The 19,482-nt window shown below is 33.3% G+C and overlaps 2 protein-coding genes across 13 annotated transcripts in view; one reads left to right on the top strand and one right to left on the bottom strand.

Annotated features, from left to right (window-relative positions):
- LOC117323432 (aftiphilin-like) overlaps positions 1–12,369 on the top strand; it is a 23,051-nt gene extending 10,682 nt beyond the window's left edge. The window contains exons 7-10 of one of the 12 annotated variants that reach the window (XM_033878659.1): positions 307–336; positions 3,444–3,479; positions 5,739–5,753; positions 7,629–12,369. In XM_033878659.1, the coding sequence (XP_033734550.1) occupies positions 307–336; positions 3,444–3,479; positions 5,739–5,753; positions 7,629–7,855 (308 nt within the window). In that variant the 3' untranslated portion in view covers positions 7,856–12,369. Of the gene's footprint in view, positions 1–306; positions 337–3,410; positions 3,480–5,738; positions 5,754–7,628 lie in introns of all 12 variants that reach the window. The other 11 variants (XM_033878656.1, XR_004531729.1, XM_033878662.1 and 8 more) reach the window with 11 other exon arrangements.
- On the bottom strand, positions 11,415–19,482 carry LOC117323434. The gene is made up of 6 exons (XM_033878667.1): positions 19,423–19,482; positions 18,181–18,413; positions 17,695–17,857; positions 16,384–16,615; positions 16,125–16,272; positions 11,415–14,786 (listed from the first exon to the last, which is right to left on the bottom strand). The coding sequence occupies exons 2-6, from the start codon at positions 18,234–18,236 to the stop codon at positions 14,615–14,617; spliced, it is 771 nt and encodes a 256-aa protein (XP_033734558.1). The 5' UTR covers positions 18,237–18,413; positions 19,423–19,482; the 3' UTR covers positions 11,415–14,614.

The following is a 19,482-nucleotide window of genomic DNA, read 5'->3' as shown; positions in this document are numbered from 1 at the left end:
TTTATTATTATTTATTAATGTAGATAAATATAGATATTTTTCATGTCATTATAGCAAATTTTGTACTTATTTTTTGAAAGAGCAAATATGGTTCTGCATTTGTTAAACATTATAAAAAAGCATTCAACTGAATACAGATATTACACACTATGAACCTGTTATGACAGTACATGTACTTGTACTTACACCATAACTAATTTATACATACCGTGTGGACCCTACATCTTATAGCAATTTATATAGGTACACACACGATACACTGAACACCACAGCATGCTACCTGGTATTTATCTGTTAAATTTACAGGCAGTGATCACGACATCGCAGCAGAAATTGGTACATGTATACACTTATCCTCTACAGCAACTTTCTTCCTTTCTGCTTGTCTGTCGCTATCATCACTTCTCTTTCCTTCATCACATGTCCAGGGCCTTTACAGGTCACTCAAGCACTGTAGTTTAGGTAAACATTTATACGTTTGTGATAAAATATGTTTATATGTTTGTGATAAAATATGTGTCTATAAGTAACAGAACTCTTAAGTACATTTTCACCTAAACCCATATTTCATTTAGTATTAATGGGTATTTAGCATTGATGGACTTTTAACATTTAGTATTAGTGGGTATTTAGCATTTAGTATTAATGATTTTTTTCTTCATCCTTATTTAGTCTTTTTAGCTTATAATTAGATATACCTGTTTAATTGTCTACAGTGCTTGAAGACCTGACAAGGCTCACGATTATATCATTGTAATGCTTCAGTCGTTTAGTCTCTTAGGACTGGCAGTAGTGTGGATATTTCTTTCTTTAGTAGATATATGATGAACAAATACTACAGTGTTTCTAGAATTGTGTCATAGTCAATATGGTATTGTATACATATATAGTTACATATATGTATGTTAATTGTTGCATATTATAACATGGTTTCAGACTTAAAAGATGTTTAGGCCCCCATCAGATGGTGCTGTAAAATGGGAAATAGTTGCCTCTTTTTCTCTCAGTTGCCCTTGGAACAAGAGGGCATTATAAACTATTTTGCCTATACCTTGTATGCAAAATCTGTAAATTTTCAAGAGCTAAGTCAGTTCAAGGTGTACAATATGTTAAGATATATATAGAATTAGATCTTGCTAAGTTCAGAAAGACAAGACGGCAAAAATGGAAAGAGTTGATCGGACAAAAATATTAATATACACTTTTACATTGTATGCAGTATTAATGGTCGGACAGGTGTTTTGGGGGGTTAACTTGGCAGAAGCATTGCTATCATTGGAATACTTCTTTATCACAAAACTTTCCATCCTACCATCTGTCTTCCTGATCACTTGTCTTTCGCTCTCTCCATCCTGCCACAGTCTCTATCTACACTAGTACTGCCATGAGTTGTACTAACAAGGAAGGTTTACCTCATTGGAACATTTATATTGTTGTCATTACTATCTTGGACCTTTAATGCATGGACATTTCCAACATGGTTGTACATTAATTACTTTGAATAACATAATTAATATAAAATTAAAGATAAGTCACTGTATTTAAATTTTGTTACACAGGGCATGAATAGAAGTCATTAATTCAGTTTGTTGAAATTTGATATTTGACAAATCTCATCAAGCTTACTTACGTTTTATTTTCCAAAATACCCATATACATTCTAAATCAATTTTATAGGAGATATCCTTTGAGCTGAAATCAATGGGCCATTTATGTGAATTGTTTGAAAAGAAATTTTGAAATAAAGGGGCTGTTTTAAGGTTTTAGGGGCCTGTGACCTTATTGGCGAATCCAGAATTGTCCAGATATACCAGATGGAAGATTTGAGTACATTGACTTATCCAGGCTGTTTACAGATTAAAGTATACATACTTGTACACATACTTGTCAATGCTAAAATTTCCAGGCAGGATGAAACAACAACTAGTTTGTACTGATCGAATCTGAAAGACAAAAATAAATGTAAATGCCTGTCAGCACTTGTAGTGCCTAGATACCTAGATATTTGCACCATACAGTAGTGATCTGTCTTTTTTTCAGTTTTCTCAATATTGATATTAGAGTCAGTAAATATTCATATCGTAATTTAAACTCTACCGATACACTACATCCTTAGTTTGATGTGAGAACTAATGAAAAAGGTTCGGGTAACAACATACATTCACTGGTAGTTCAAATAGACTTTAAATTTTAGTATTTGAAAAATGAAATTATATAATACATTCACTGGTAGTTCAAATACACTTTAAATTTTAGTATTTGAAAAATGAAATTATATAATACATTCACTGGTAGTTCAAATAGACTTTTAATTTTAGTATTTGAAAAATGAAATTATATAATACATTCACTGGTAGTTCAAATAGACTTTTAATTTTAGTATTTGAAAAATAAAATTATATAATACATTCACTGGTAGTTCAAATAGACTTGTAATTTTAGTATTTGAAAAATGAAATTATATAATCATTATTATATTAAAAAAAAGTTATATACAGCCAATAATGAGCAGGTCAATTAAGATACTTCCTCTTGTTAAAATGTATAGAAAACAATGTCCATAAAGTGAGAGAGGATTGTAAGGGGTTAACTTCTTATTTTAAAAGAAGTTAAATGGTACATTAGATAGACATTGAGCGAGGTGGGGATCGGGACGATAGCTCAGTCAGGAGAACTAATTACAGACCAATGGACTTATATATATAAATTAGGTGATGAGTAAAGAGCAACTTAGGCAGATTAAGAATTAGTCCTTTTGAAAATCTGATATCTTGGGACATTTCGTAAAATCAGCATGTTTTTACGTAACCTGTATTAACATAATATTACATATTTATCCTGCAACTACATATAACAATAGCTATGGACGTCTCTGATAGGGCCATCATAAGTGGGTATGTGGAGGGGGAGGGGAGGGGATGTTAATTTATACATGTATACATGTATGGACTTTTGATAAGTGTAACTGTAACATATAGGGCCAGTCTGTACTAACACATATCTGTGTTAGACACTTATAGTTAGGGTTTAATTGTTTTTCTTTGATTTGTTATGATATTTTTACAACTTTGTATAATAAAACCTTCCCCTTAAATTTTCAAAAATTGCAGGATAAGTTGAATACTTTGTTAATGCATTACAATTCAAGTTTTATCTGAGTTTGGAGTTTGGGAACATCTTATCTCTTAATATACAATAATGATTATTTTAACTTATTTGACCTGTGATAAATCTATGTCACCTATATATAGCTTTATACTCAAGTTATTCTCTCCTCTTCTAAATGTGGGACGGTTTATTGGTAAGCATAGGTTTATCACAGGTACCCTTGGTTTTATTTCTAACTATTTATCACGGAATGCTGGGGTTGGTGTGGCACTACTAACACAAAATGTAATCTGTTCTTCCAGCCAACAGTAAAAGCCTTGAATTGGATTTTTTAGTTGTCAAAGAAGCAGAAGCAGTGGCGAAGATGGGAGGTAAGTTATTTAACAGATTAATTTTAAATACAATAATATTCAACCTCCTGTATTGATTTTTAAATATTTCTCATGGTTGTGTAGCTAACACATCATTGGTTTAGGGTCCGTAATGATGTTGCTTGGCCAGTGTTTGGTATGTGGAGGGCCGGATATATAACAATAATTATTCGTAAATATTACCTGTGTATGTACTACCAATACTAATCGTATTATTACCATTCTTATCGCTAATGTGTAGATATTCAGTCTAATGTTACTTGTCTTTACCAGTTTGGATTATCAGTAACATGCTAAATTTAGTGAAGAATATTATTTTCCTAATTTCAATTATCAGCTTAACCCCAAGCATCTATATTTTCCTGAAGTATGTTTTAAGTCGATAATGAATCATTTTATCATTACAAACAGGTCTAGGTTTACAATTAATTACTGGAATATATTTATTTTCAAATAGAAGTCTAGATCTAAGTTACCCATTATAGATTATAGGTTACCTGCTTAAACATTCAAATTACCTATATATATATAAAGCTAGCTTTTACCTGGTAAATTCAGGAAAATTATATTTAGAAACAGAGATACTATTCAAATTGTCTAGCTTTTACTTGGTAAATTCAGAAAAATTATATTTAGAAACAGTAATGATACTATTCAAATTAACTAGCTTTTACCTGGTAAATTCAGGAAAAATATATTTAGAAGCATTAGAGATACTATTCAAATTAGCTAGCTTTTACCTGGTAAATTCAGGAAAAATATATTTAGAAACAATACAGATAAACAGATTACTGTTAAACATTTGTTTATTTGACAAAAAAGCTAGTCCTGTATTTTAGCAAATTTTACTAGGAATGTTTGAACTAGCCCTAGACCATTGCTTCCTAAATGCTTTACCATTGATAGTGAACATATGTAGAGCTGTTTTGTCTTGGTGCTTGGTTTGCTGTGTTGTAGGGTCCTTGCTTTTTGTAGGGTGCTGTTTTAAACAATATCTCTGAATTATCTTATTGTATTTCTTGCTTACCATATTTTTTATATGACTGCTGTTGAAGGAAGCATATACTGGTATTGTTCCATCTCTCCGTCAATTTGTTAGTCGATTTGTTCATTTAACCTTATCTGCTATACGTTTTTGGCTGTATGTTAGATAAAGTACCCAACACATGTTGATGACACTTCATACAGTTCTCCCTTGCATCAAGTTCATCAGCCAAATTAACACTCACCATTACTACTTTAAGAAACTGAAATATCTTGTTTGTGCAAAGTAACGTAAAGTTTTGTCATTAAGTAACATAATTAGTACAGTGAATTAAAAGCTTGATTGCAGATTCTTGTTGAAGGATTAATTCACATTCAACAATAATCTGCTTTAAACTAGCTGTACCAGGGCCATGTACTGAGTATATGTCATGTCACTTTAGATATATTTTAAAAGATTAAACATCACATGAAAATGATATCTGCTTCATCCTCAGTAAAATGCATAACATACTTTGATGAATACCAAATCGTTTCAAGGTCATTGGTGAAGATAACTTTTACAGTCGACTCTTTCATGCATCTTTTAGAGAGAAAAAAAACCTGTCTTGACTCGGCTTTGCATCAATGAATATGAAAGACATACTGTATAGTTATACAATTCTGTGCAACACCGCCTTGTACATGTACACATTCTACAGTAAACAGGCGAGCACTTCTATACTCTTTAGTTGATAAATACCAGATTTTATCATTCATGGTATAAATATAAACATAAGAAAATTAAAACCCCTGAATATTACATACAGTATTGTGTGTGTCCTTTGCGATACTTTTGTTTACGTACACATTTAATTTGGATCCAGTAATATAATCTGATGACCTGGATTGATCTGGAATATTAAACAGAAAAGTGTTCAGATTGTTCATTATTTTTGCTGAGAAAATGTCTCTAGCATGCTCCTTTAAACAAGCCATAGTCATATTTTTCATTTTCAGCACTTAATAGAGCATATAGGCTTTTTAACTGTTTTAAACATTTTAACAAATGATCTATATGTTACAAACACTACCTTCCTAACAGTCCATTTTATTCCTGTAATGCTAATTTAATAACTGCTTTGTCTGAAAGATAGAGTTGTATACTCATAAATGGATCTTGACACACTGAAAACGAATTTTGGAGCAGTTTTTATGCTGGTATTTTTATGTTTTATTTACGTTGTATTAAATCACTGACATCTGAAAACCCTGTACATCTTTTCCTAACAACAGATGAATGGGACTGGGGTAAGAAGGATTTTGAGAGGTTTCCACATGTATATGTATTTGGTGATACTCTTATCAATGGAATGTATCTTTTCAGTTTCATTGTGGTTTTTCGGGAAATGATTTTATTTTCTATCCTAATATTGTGTACTGAACTTTAATTTTACAAATGTTTTGAAGCAAAATTTTTTACTGCAGTACTGTTCAATAGGCAAATGAATAAAAACTGGGTTGCATGACTTTCTATTTCATATAATGATGAAAAAAAACATTCATTTTGCTTGGTGACTTTTTCTTGCTGTAATATATTCTGATAATATACTTTAATAATGTTTCGTTGATGTTGAAAAAGTCCATGTTTGTAACAATGTGCTAGTCACCAGATCTTGTGTTAGCCTATTTGATGCACAAACCCACCCTTCAGACATCCTAAATGTTGTAGTAAGTTATATTTTATTGTTTACCTGTATTACTTTATACAGATGGAAATCATAAGATATTAGTAATAAGATTATTGGAACATGCTTTTGTCAAGCCATAAAGTACCAAAGAGATATGCGCTCAGCGAACATAAACTGTTGATATCAGATTAAAAATTTTAAGGGGATACAACATGGTCTGGAAATGATGAACTGATTACATAGGATATGTGTCAGCACTCAAGGGGGGGTAACTTTTCGGAGCTGTAGTAAACCTAAGTCTGACGTTAGATTGGAAATCTTTCTCTCTGGAGGTAGAATTTTTTTTAATGTCCTATAATTACAGTCAAACTAGCTACCTCTATAAATATACTTTAGAAATACTAAAAAGGCACTTCATTCAAATTAGTCACATTTATAAAATATACTGCAGAAGTGCTGAGACAGCACTGTTAGATAATTAAACTATGCTCGGGTCATTCCACTCGGCTCTATACTGAATTGTTTATAGGTACATGAAGAAGATAAGTACATGTACTACATTACTTTTATCTAAGCCATGCTTTGTCCTTATTGCCAATGTCATGTGATGAAGTTGTAAAGGACAGCAGATTTGAGTGGGTGATTTTATTTTGTGTTGCAGCATGTTATGTACTATATGAAGCACGTTTACTTGAGGGCTATGTATACAGATCCTGTTGTTGTGATGTGTTGTGTGTAACCATTGAATTGTCTAATTACCATAATAGTTGTAATTATATAAGGCACCATTAGAAATATGATGATCAGGTCTAATGTCCAAATATCATTTCAGCAAAGGGTTGGATTTTAACAATAAGCGTTATGTTATTTCAATAGTTGATATATGCAAATTATGTTAAGCATTTGGGTCTATATAAAGTCATACCTGGCAATTTATTGCAATTATTTGTCAATGAAGTATGTGTTGCTCTTCATTCTATCTGTAAGTAAAATTATCCAACCAAAATTTGTTTTGGCTGGTAAATATAGGCATCAAGTTTTGAATTTGAATGAAAATTTGAATGTTTACATTAGAATTATTTTTTTTAGAAATGTTAAGATATTTGAATGTTGGGATGGAAAAGAGAGAAAACTTAATTTGCAGTTGTATATTGCATTGAAAAGAATAGATAGACAATATACTTTGCTAATAGCAAAGTTTGAATAATAGGGATGGATATATACTGGTTCATGTATTTAAGCCAGAAGAGAAGTTGCCACTTTAAATTTTTTTGCATATTCTTTTGACAAGCAGTATAAATGTGTGAAATACAAGGCATACTATACTATGATTCTACATGGTGATCCTAACCACTAAATTAAAGTTACATGTCTATCATTGGGTATCGTAGTATAATAGACATATGAAATTTGATTCCTCTTTTGTTGTCATGTATGCATTAAATTGTCATTTGTCATGACATGGTTAGTTAAATTTTTTGTATTATTATTGCAGTATTTGACTCCGAGTTGATGCACGGCCAGCGGGATCCGAAGGCAGCCATGCAGCCCCTGGAGAACATCCTGGCCAACCTGAAGACCAACTCTACGATGCGACAAGTACGCCCAGCAGAAAACCTTACCCCGGAGGCAACAAAAGTCATCACCTCCCTCCCAAACCTCTCCTTCATGAAGGCAAGGGCTCTGATGTTCCCGTTCAAACAGAGCTCCGATGCAGCATGAACATGACTTATTTTTATGGCTTAGACTTTGATCAAGGGAGTCGATGAGCTCCCTTTTCAAATAGAACTGTGATGCGACGTGACATTGACAGCCATCAACTACCATTTTATCGCTGAGTTTGTAAACACACCAGGGTTTTCACAATGGTACTCAACCGTATTTGTCCAGTAATAAGCCCAGGGGACCAGCAAATAAACTGTCTCAAAGCAGGGGATCGGCTTATTGCAGTCAAAAAGAAACTGCATTTTTATGAAGTGGACATTTTTTACAGAACTGCAATAGATATTGAATTGGCTCATTTCCTGATAAAAATGGTGGTATCCAGACAGGATTAGAACAACAGGCTGTACACAATCTAGATGTACATGTATAAGCCATACATATCCATACACAAATGTAGTTCTCGACCAGTTGGCCAATATTAATCAGGACATGATCAGATGTCGGGGATTGACAAACCTCTCATCATCTTACAGCACCTTTTTCTGCAATCTGTTTCTTACTGGTGGAAGACCAAGAATGATACAATAGTCAGAGAGCTTTGTTCATTGTTCACAGATACGAACAACATGGAAATATTTTTACTTTACACAGAAATGACCACATTTTTTCAGGCTAATGTTATATTTTGTTATTCAATATGTTGTTAAAGTGATATTTTATAGATTTTAGCTGTACATGATTTGGTCTCTGTGTTACAACCCACATTGAATCATTTACAACATCGACAGTAACCTCCACTATTGTGTGTTCGTATTGTCGAGTGAACAACACTGATCCGTAAGTGGGTTATCAATCGATTCCTAATACTGGGACAATGCCTAGTTCATTCCTGTTGATGGTATCATGTACTATAAGATAAGCATTTAATATGTTCAAAGGTAAAAAGTAGAAAATTAAAAATTAGACTCTAATCATTAAATGATATATTCAATTGTTCCCTTTGACTTCTATACAGCACAACCATTTCCTGTAGGAGAAATTGTTTTAAAGATGTGTCCAGGACAGACTATCAGGATTTAGTGACACATGAACAAATTTCTCCTTGATTTTACAGAGTTGTCTTGATGGTGAAGACGTGATTGAGTTCATGTGGAAAACTTTCTATACACGTGTTACATGGATTAATTTAGTTTAGAGTAATTATATAATATGTGCTATTTCTGGAGTTTATAAAGGGAGATAACTTTGTACTAGTCAGTGTGGACATCTAGTTAAAATTTTGTGTTATGGTGACAGTATTTGTAGTCAGCTATAAAATCATGCTGTGAGATTATTGGTGTTGTATGTAGTACATTGTGCTTATATTAGTTGAGAGCCCACACAAAGCTTCTGGTGAATCAGCAGGGGGAGGGTCACAGCTTGCAGCTAGTTCTACTGTACAAACAATAGAATAAGAGTCCTAGTAAACATGGAAACATTTGCATCTTTTGTCATCATGCTGGGGAAGATCAATTATGTTGGGAAAGGTTGGCACACTAGATCTCGTTAACATTTGTGAAATTATATAGTCAGAGACCATGCACACTAAAATGGCATCTCGGGATTAACATAAAGTGCTATACAGATACTATTTTGAAAGGGTAACTGTAAGAATGAGGTAACTTAACAATACTAGTAAGAATGTGGTAACTTCAATATGCCAGTTTGAATGGGGTAAAATAATGTACCAGTAAGAATGTGGTAAGGAATTCGAAGGGTACAACCTGCCAAATGACAAACCCACCAGGTTTGCCTGGGTTTCGTGGGCAAATGAAAAAATAATGTACCTCCGACTTCTATCCTTTTGTATTTAATTAGTTATGAATGCCAGACAACTGTGATTTATCACACTTACTTAAGCCATTAATTATGACTGTGATGCATTCCTGTTTTCAGTGTGATGGTATGTAAGTGTTCTGCTCAATCTTTCATCATTTTTTTTTTTTTTTTTTTTGTAGATTTGTTCTCCTTTTGTCTTACACAGCATAACCTGTCTAAACTGACCAGTGTAAGCCACTCTACATACTTTTGGTATTTGGTTCCCTCTCAAAACTGACCAGTCCAATCTGTATGTGGTCCAGTTACATTTCTTCTCTACAATTGACTCAATAGTTTATGATTTATATTTCCTAGGTTTCCTATGTTAGCACAATTGTGTTTTATGCTCTCTATAACATTGAAAATGGATATTTTTTTCTGTTCTTGGAACTTATTTAACAGTTCTGTTCAATAATTAAACATATAGACATGAAAAATATCAGTGTCCAATGAGAGCTATTCATTACCATTTGAAATAGTGTACTCTGGTTGCATTGTGCGAGTCCATGAGATTCCTGTAGATCACTATAGTAAATGGCACCCAAGATATAAGTTTTATAGAAAAAAGTTTCTTGTTAGGAAAATTGTGGTGATTGTTTAGCTATTCAGACACCTACAACATATGATTATAATAATAGTCAAACCATGTACAGCTGTGCTTTATTGTAATCATATCTATCAATGGAAGGTATGATCAGCTGACGGGACAGAACAATTTAAAATGTAAGCAGCATAATGTATGTTACAAAGAATATTAAAAGTGAAATAAGTAAGTACCAGGTAAGATGTATATTTTTACAAATATGATCTTCATAAATGAACTATCATAAACTTAAGTCATTGACTATCATAGCAGTATTCTTTATCCTGAGCTCGTGAACTGCATACCAAGTATTTTGTGTATGAATCGGTGCTGTCATTTCTTCCTAATCCTAAATAACTCTTGAACCTTTGTGGAAATAGTATTGACCATTTCAACCTTTTGACATTTTTCAGAAACATGCAGAAGTTAAATACATCAACCAGTATTTGGTACATGTATACATGTGTATTGTTTGATATATTTACTAATATCAACATCCTACACCTTCCCTTGTTACCACAGACACCCAAGATTGGAAATTTAAGATTTAAGATAATGACATCATTGGTCTGTACTTAAAGCTGTGTAGATTATTCTGTGTCAGGGGTTCAGATCGGAGTATATTCTTGTTTGTCTGGTTATAATAGAGATTTATGTTGTAAATGTGTAAAAAATGTTGTACCAGATATTTCCACATGTAGACAAGAGTTGATCATGTTCATTTTTCTGCGAAACATATTTTATAACAAATATATCTATTGTAAATTTAGCATTTATTATGAATTTGTAGTATCTGCAATGATATATTGTAAAGTTCATTATTCACAGTAAATGTTAAACATGTTTTACTGTCATTTTTCGACCAACATGTCACATATTATTTCATCTCGTACATGTTAACTAATTTATTTCACAAGTGTGTGAAAATTTGAAAGCAACATATCCTGAATCTGTCAAAATCTCATTTAAAATGACATCTGTGAATAGCAGGAGTCAAGTCATATCAGCATTATTACATGACAATTAAATTTCCATTCATTGGTGATTCTGTATTTGTTGATTTCAAATTATTTATTCAAATGTAAATACATGTAAGTAAATGAATGTATAGAATTTTCTACACGATCTAATTTAACTTAATTTATTTTCCTGCTGCTTTTTTACAGCACTATGAAGTACTGGTCCAATAAAAGATTTCTCGCTAATAACTTGTATATATAACCTCCCAAGAATACAAACTTATACAAGAACACTGTTATACCACTGCAACGAATTTGGGAGGGGATTATACTGGAACATCATTGCTGTGACAGAATATTATCCCAACACATTGCTGTTTGCCTTCAACCAAACTTTTTGTAACTTGACATCAGAAAATATTATTTCGTTATCTACTTCTTTTTCATGATTTTGTAATTTATGTGTTTCTTTTTCTGGTACATGTTATGAATGATTAATATTTTGAGTAGTTGTGCATTATGTTTAAGTTTACATTTGTTTTAATTGCGTCTCTACTGAATTTCTAAAACAATATTTATGAAACTTTATTGTTATGATCAGTACCTTGGGTAATTGTTCAATTACCGTCAATTTTACTTTAAAACTTTTTACAAGAGTAATTTCCCTTTTCTGATTTGTTTAGTTGGGAATATGGGTGTTACATGTAGTTAGCTAATGACTTGCAGTTCTACTTACAAATAGGAAACAATTTATAACTTTTTATGTGATTTTCATGATTTCAAAGCATTCCCTCCAGCTTTTTTCCATCACAATTGGTTTTGTGTTTTCTGTGTATGAAATGGTCAAATGTGCTTGAGTGGGGTGAAGTATCAATACACCAAATAGACATATTTGGTCGAAACTTTATTGTGTTGAAATGTTCACAATAATCGGAGTAAATTTCCATTTTTTTTCTCATTGTGATAAGACTCTGGTATTGGTTTAGTTGAGGTGTTACTCTTCAGTTGAACAAGTATATATATATATAATGTAAAAGTGCAATGGATTATTGAAAATGCAGACAAATTTGTCCTAAAACACATTGTAAATATTACATAATTATGTCAAAATAATTGTAAAAGTACAGTCTGTTTATTTGAATGTCCTGATACATAAAGGAAATCACCTTCTAGCTTGTCTTGTTTTGTTGTTAATAACTACATACCTGTCAATTAGGGGGAACAGAACTTCGGACCTTTCCCTAATGTATACACATGATGTCATTGGACTTAACAGATTAAGTTTTCGGAGACAGTAGCAAATATCTAGTGTAACATATGTACAGAATCTAGCATGCCATGAATTCTATGAAACAAATCTCGTGAACTGGCACTGCTTCACTACTATGGATTTCAGCCATGTGTAACTGTTCCAACGCATCGCAGAGGAGGACAACTGGACAATGTCTTTATCAACTTTTCTATGAGAGGTGTTCTGACTTGCATTCTTCCAAAACACTACAGTGATCATTTCCTCATCTCATTGGCTTTCACGTGGACTAACTTATACCTATTATCATAACATGAAAGTAAGATACATGTATTGTTATAACTGACATCATAAATTTCCATTGGCTTACAGTTCTAGTTTGAGGATAAATACAGATTTACATAGATAAACACAGCTATTAGCCCTTTCACTAGCAGTATAATGCAAACAAAAGAAAATCTTGATATATATATAAAATAAAGTTTAATTCACAGCACCCTTATATAGCTTATAAAACATTAATTCATTTATATAACAAACAATATGAAAAATTTCTTACCCCAACAAACACCATGTATTATATAAACTACTTGTATATGATATGATTTGTATCGCCTTAAGAGTGGGTATCTGGTATGCTGTACATTTCACTTTTCATTACAAAGTCAATATTTGATATTTTCAGTCTGAGAAAACAAGTACTCGTCTTCAACATCAGGAATTGACAGCAATTTAACTTTCAGAAAAATAATTGAATCAGATTTTTTTTTTTGCGGAAAAGCGCCTTCATATCATGATTATAAAACCTTCCAAGTTCCAAAGAAATCAGTTGAAAAATTTAGCTGGACAAAAACTAAACACAAAAGGCATTAACTTTGGCAAAAACAGTAGAATCAGAATTGTTTTCAGGAAGACAACTTCATATCAGGATCATAATGTATTCCAAGTTTGAAAAAGATTGATTGAAAAAATTGCTTGACAATAATCAAACACTGAAATAAACAATTGCAAAGGGAAATAACTTTGTAAAAATTGACAAATCAAAATATTTTTTGAAGAAACACAACACTATATCACCGTATCACAATTATAAAGTCTGCTAAGTTTTAAAGAAATCGGTTGATAAATGAAGGAAATCTCTGTACAAAAAATTGAATTTGAATTCTTTTCAGAGAAAGAACTTCATATGATCACAATATATACCAAGTTTGAAAGAGATTATTGAAAAATGTAGGAGACTGGTGAACAAAAGAAAGTTTACGCCAGACAGGCGGACAGCACTATACGTACACTATAACACTCAAATTTGACGAGCATATAAAAATGCAAGAAAAACATCTCATAATATTCAATGAAAATTACTAGAATGTAAGGAGATTGAAATATCAAGAAAGACTGATGTATAATTATTGCGATACATATAACTACAAATTAAAGCCATACATTTTTTCCATGTGGTTACATAATTGATTAACATATATATAATATATCACATGTATGTATTGTATATTAGATATGGCACAATCGTTTCTTAAAGTAAAAGTTTTAAGTTTTTTCTAGCTTTCCTTTTCTTCATACTGACACCAAAACATGGTCCAGTGGAGAGCACTTTCGATCTGATTATCATTTAGTTCCACATTGGACCTCGATACACCAGATCACAAAAGTATAGTTTGATTGGCTTGACCAAGTCCATACAAAATGTGAAGTTGCACAAATGATTTTATATATCGTATTGTTTTTGACATCTTTCAATGACTCAATAAATGATAATTTGATAGATAATCTGAATGAGACGATTGTTTGGGAGGAAGAACCAAAAATCCACTGAAACACTGCTGTGATGGAGATCAAACTCCAAGGATTCCATACAGGTAATAAAGCGAAAGGTATGAAGCTGAACCTCTGAGGGCAGCCTGGAGATCCCATTGAGTGGGAGTGACCCCAGGATTGGGAAAACTGACCTGCCCGAGACTGGTGATGAACATTTGTATTACTGAAATGAAAACATTTTTTGACCACAGATACAAGTAATTTACCAGATACGTAATCAATCTTTGATTAATGTGATCCTGAGGTATAATTCTGGGCCCTCTGGGTAATATCTGAGAACCTCAATGGTTCAATGAAGTTAGTGCCAAATCCTTGTTTTGTGAGAACTATTCCCATCACTTGATGTGTTTCAATGCCTCCCGAACACTGAGGTTAGATAAAGTCTCCTGATGTTCCGTCACAAACTCCTTCACTTCCTTCCTGTTAGTCTTACCGTACTCCCGTAGTGCCCAGCCAATAGCTTTCCGGATAAAGAACTCCTTTTCTTCACTCCTCATCAGGCAATACCTGTACAACACAAAAGTACATACTAGTAAACCTTGCCCCGTACCTACACAACATAACTTTGGGCTGTACAAAACAAAACACATACTAGTAAACCTTGCCCCGTACCTACACAACATAACTTTGGGCTGTACAAAACAAAACACATACTAGTAAACCTTGCCCCGTACCTACACAACATAACTTTGGGCTGTACAAAACAAAACACATACTAGTAAACCTTGCCCCGTACCTACACAACATAACTTTGGGCTGTACAAAACAAAATTACATACAAGTTAACCTTGCCCCGTACCTACACAACATAACTTTGGGTTGTACAAAACAAAATACATACTAGTAAACCTTGCCTCGTACCAACACAAAACATAACTTTGGGTTGTACAAAACAAAATACATACTAGTAAACCTTGCCTCATACCAACACAAAACATAACTTTGGGCTGTACAAAACAAAATTACATTAGTCTTTATAATACAATCTGTATACTTGGACATCTTTATATATAAACTAATTCAATTTATAAATACTTTGTTTGTCGTCTTTATCTAGCATTCAATAGGTTAAACAAGAGGCCCATGGGCTTCATCAGTCACCTGAGTTCTGATAGGTATACTGATAGATATTTTTTTTTGCTTTTAAACTAAGATTTAACATGATCTTGAACGTAGGCCACGGTCATTCATTTAAATAAACTTCATCCCAGGCATATTCTATTGGCCCAATATCACGACACTTGACCTCTACTGCAAAGGGCCATAACTAATACTATCACATTGGTTCCAACGAAATTTTATTGTTCAAGATCTTATTGATATAAAGGTTGAAGCATCCCAAATTTCATCAATATCAGTTATCCATATTTACACCAGTTATGCTTACAAGGTCCAATGGTAAGAAGTTACATTGATGGAAGATTGAAGCATGCGCGGGGTAGGAAACTAGAGCATCTGAAGAAAGCCCATATGTAGTCAGGCAGGTGACACATGCATACCTTGGTGAAATGTGAGCGTGTTACCACTGTGGCATATATACAACATGCAACCATTTGATTACTTTCTACAAGTAATGAGGAATTCAGTCTTGCATTTCTACCTGTGTATCAGTGTCATCTGATGATGTTGGACTAAAATACTTTACGACAGATGGATAAATGTATGGGCAAATTGAAAAGTTTTGAGGGCTTTTACCATCTAGGTATAGTTAACCAGTAATATCTAAAGAATAGATAGCTATCCATATGGCTGTTATTTTCCTGTATACTAAGTGATTTGATAAATATTGACCGAGATGTGATGAGTATAAAATTGAACGAAGAGTTTGTGTATGTGTATATTTACCTGAAGAGTTTCTGTGAATCAGTTTTGTGTTTATACTTGAGTTGATGCAGAATTGCCGTCCTCCTCAGCCACATGTTAGAGTCATCAATCCACCTGTCCATCACACGTCCAAGTTCATCTGGGTATGTAGCAACCATTGGACCAATCACTACAAGATAAAATATTTAAAGTTTTGAATTCATTAGGAGGTAAATCTGACAAACATACATTCCTTGAATGTGCGGCCACTATTGATGAGAATCAAAATGGTTAAACTTACCATTTACTGCTAACATGTCCACAGTGTCCCACCAACTCTTGTGAACGATTAATTTCTGTATAGTATCTAGAGAATGCATAGATGATTTTATGTCTGTGCCAATCAGAACACTCGCATTTTTCATGGCGTAATTTGTTGCCAATATCTGGAATTCACGATTTGGTTTCTGCCAAGCTTCCAAGAGAAGTTCAAGTGCCTGGTCCCTGGTTAATTCTGGTTGAGCAGCAAACACCTGTCAATCATTTAAACATCCTTAATTCATTGTTTCATTCCACAATCAAATTTCATTACATGTCACATAAAGTAAATTGTGTGAAGTTCTCATGCAACTTCTGTTAATATGGTCAAACCTTACACCTGCATGTATTTAATAATCATGTCCATCTCACTTTAAAATTTGAAACAGGTAAGCCTGAGATGACCACCAAATTACCTCTCCATACCATGTCCAGTGTTTTCCAAGCTTATATTTTTGGGTCCAAAAATTAGGTCGCTGTATTCCCAACAGTGTATGTTGCTTATTTTCCCCAATTAATTCAACGAAATTTTCAAAATATTTTTGTTCATGTGATGACAAGAAATCCAACAACTTATCAGTCCCTGATGTTTCCTAATTCTATACTTTTCCTACACAATTAAAAAAAAACAAACAAAAAAAAACTAGAAAATGTCTAAGACATAAATGCCCCCACTACCACTTGACATCCTGAAACACAGTTTGGTGAAGATTGCATAAGCAGTTCCTGACATTAGCTACTGGGGGTTGTTACATTTCATCAGGACAGGGTCAGACATGGGTAACACTATAGTATATGCCCCCTAATTTCATGAAGGGGGCATAAAAAATGCTAATTTCCATCAGATGGTAAATTGTTAAAAAAGACAAGGAAAAATAAGCACTTTAAAATGCATTTCTCCAGTTTAAACTCATTGTCTTAAATCCTTAAAGTAAGGAGTCTGGTGTATCCATCAAATAAATTTCCATATTACACCAACCTCTAGTGTAGGTAATTTACATGTACTTTAGGATCACAAGGACATGATGATAAATTAGTACAAGGCACAACTTGACTTGGTCTCTTACTGGCAATTAGTTAGTGTAACTGATTATTTTAAAATATTGGCTTTGTCAGGACATTCAGAAGGTTTAAATTTTTGTCAGTTACAATTACACCCCAATAGAATACAAGCAGCTTCTACCATTCAGCCAAGGAGATTTTTAGATATCAGTATGAGTAAACCAGTTTGATCCATAATGGCCATATTGAAAAAAAAAATCTTATACATCACATCTTTCTTCGACATACATACTTCTTTAGCGATGCTCCTCAATCCTGGTGACATAATACCATAGAATTCAAACTGGTTCCTCATGTATTGTTTCATCCCGACAGCGTTCTTACTGTTTTGACTGGCTGTGAACCTTGTTTCCAGGTCACGGAGCAGGGACGGTACAGGGTTTGTAGGCGGTTGTCTGATGAAACAGAAATTCTGAACTATTAATCTGGTAATTATTAAATATTTAATTAATAAATGCTAAAAATCACTATGAAATGGAGGCAGATTTTGAGTTGTACTTTATAATGCTGATATTTTTTTAATCATACAATGTATTTTGTACAATTGGCACTTTTCATATACATTTGTGTATAAATACTCTTAAAAAATCTCGAAAGTTTTATTCATTTTTTTTTAATAATTTATCAGCAATTTGTATTGGTACTTCCATTATTTACAACTGAATAACTGAAAATGATATAAAGAAATCTGAGCATTTGTTTGGGTTTGCAATCTCACCCTTTTTCCTGTGGTTGTTTTTGAACCCTGTCCTGATTTACGAAGCACTTTGACATCTGAAGGACTGCGTCTTGCTGTTTTTAACCTTGACTTGTTTTTGCCTTCTAATGGACTCTGTCTTGCTTACTTTTAACTGGGACTTTGACTTGTTTGCCTTTGGCATCTTGGCCGGGGTAACTATGGTAACACACCCAACAATCCTCTGCAAGCTGCTGACTCGTGGGAGGAGGAATCTGAAATGAATATCTTTAGCAATGATCATGAATTGTTTGCACACATGACTGTCTGTAGAACAGTAACATTTCAAAAATATAGGTCTATAGATGTTTTAGTAAGGAGTAATGATAAATATCCTGTCTGTACTGGGGCTCAAACTAGTGACTTTTTACTCTCAAAGCAAACACCCTGCCGTTAATTTAAGCTAATTGGAAATACCTGTTAGCCCTAATTGGAAATACCTGTTAGCCCTAATTGGAAATACCTGTTAGCCCGAGCTAGTAACATGACCTATACTCTCCACTTTTTACAATACCATCTCCTGCACAAAGTATTTGCCCCCAAAGACAACCACAACCCAGGTTCTTGCCTATAGCTATTAGCTCCAAGGAAGCCTCTCAATCACCTGTAGCTTTCTCTGTGATAAGAAGGAGTAATGGAAAATACACTGCTCACACTGGCACTCGAACTATGGACCTCTCACTCTCAAGACAAACATCCTACCACTAGTTTAAACTAGGGAAATTCCGCTAGCCTCAGCTAGTAAGGTCGATCTATATTCAGCCAGAGACCTATATACTAGTATATAGGTCTCTGATTCAGCTAGTAAGGTCGATCTATACTATTTAGACCTAAATAGGTCTTCATTACTAAATTATTGATTATTATATCATATATGTCTTTTCTTGGCAGTAGACAAACTGGTCTATACAGTGGAACTTCCCTAAACCGATCATGCACGTATGGTACGTGAATAATTGGCCAGTTTAGAGAGGATTCGGTTTGGAAAAGTGATCCATTTTGACCGGTCAGCATCCTGGAAAATTTTGAACGGATCATGATGTTTTGTTTCCTTGTTTTAACCAGGGACATATATAATAATTTATATATGTCCCTGGTTTTGACATATGTTACAATATTATGGAAATTAATGAGTACATAGAATGCAGAATGTATAAAAAAAATCCCTAAACCTATCACGCTAGAATAGATTTCATGTTTCACGTACATGTATCATTTGCTTACCTTTGTGGCAATGTTCCTGTTAAAACAGCTGACATTTGCAAATTTCCCGCTAAACTCGTC

This window comes from Pecten maximus, chromosome 3 (assembly GCF_902652985.1).
Source record: "Pecten maximus chromosome 3, xPecMax1.1, whole genome shotgun sequence".
In the NCBI taxonomy this organism is placed as follows: domain Eukaryota; kingdom Metazoa; phylum Mollusca; class Bivalvia; order Pectinida; family Pectinidae; genus Pecten; species Pecten maximus.
This window is presented reverse-complemented; position numbering and strand designations above follow the sequence as displayed.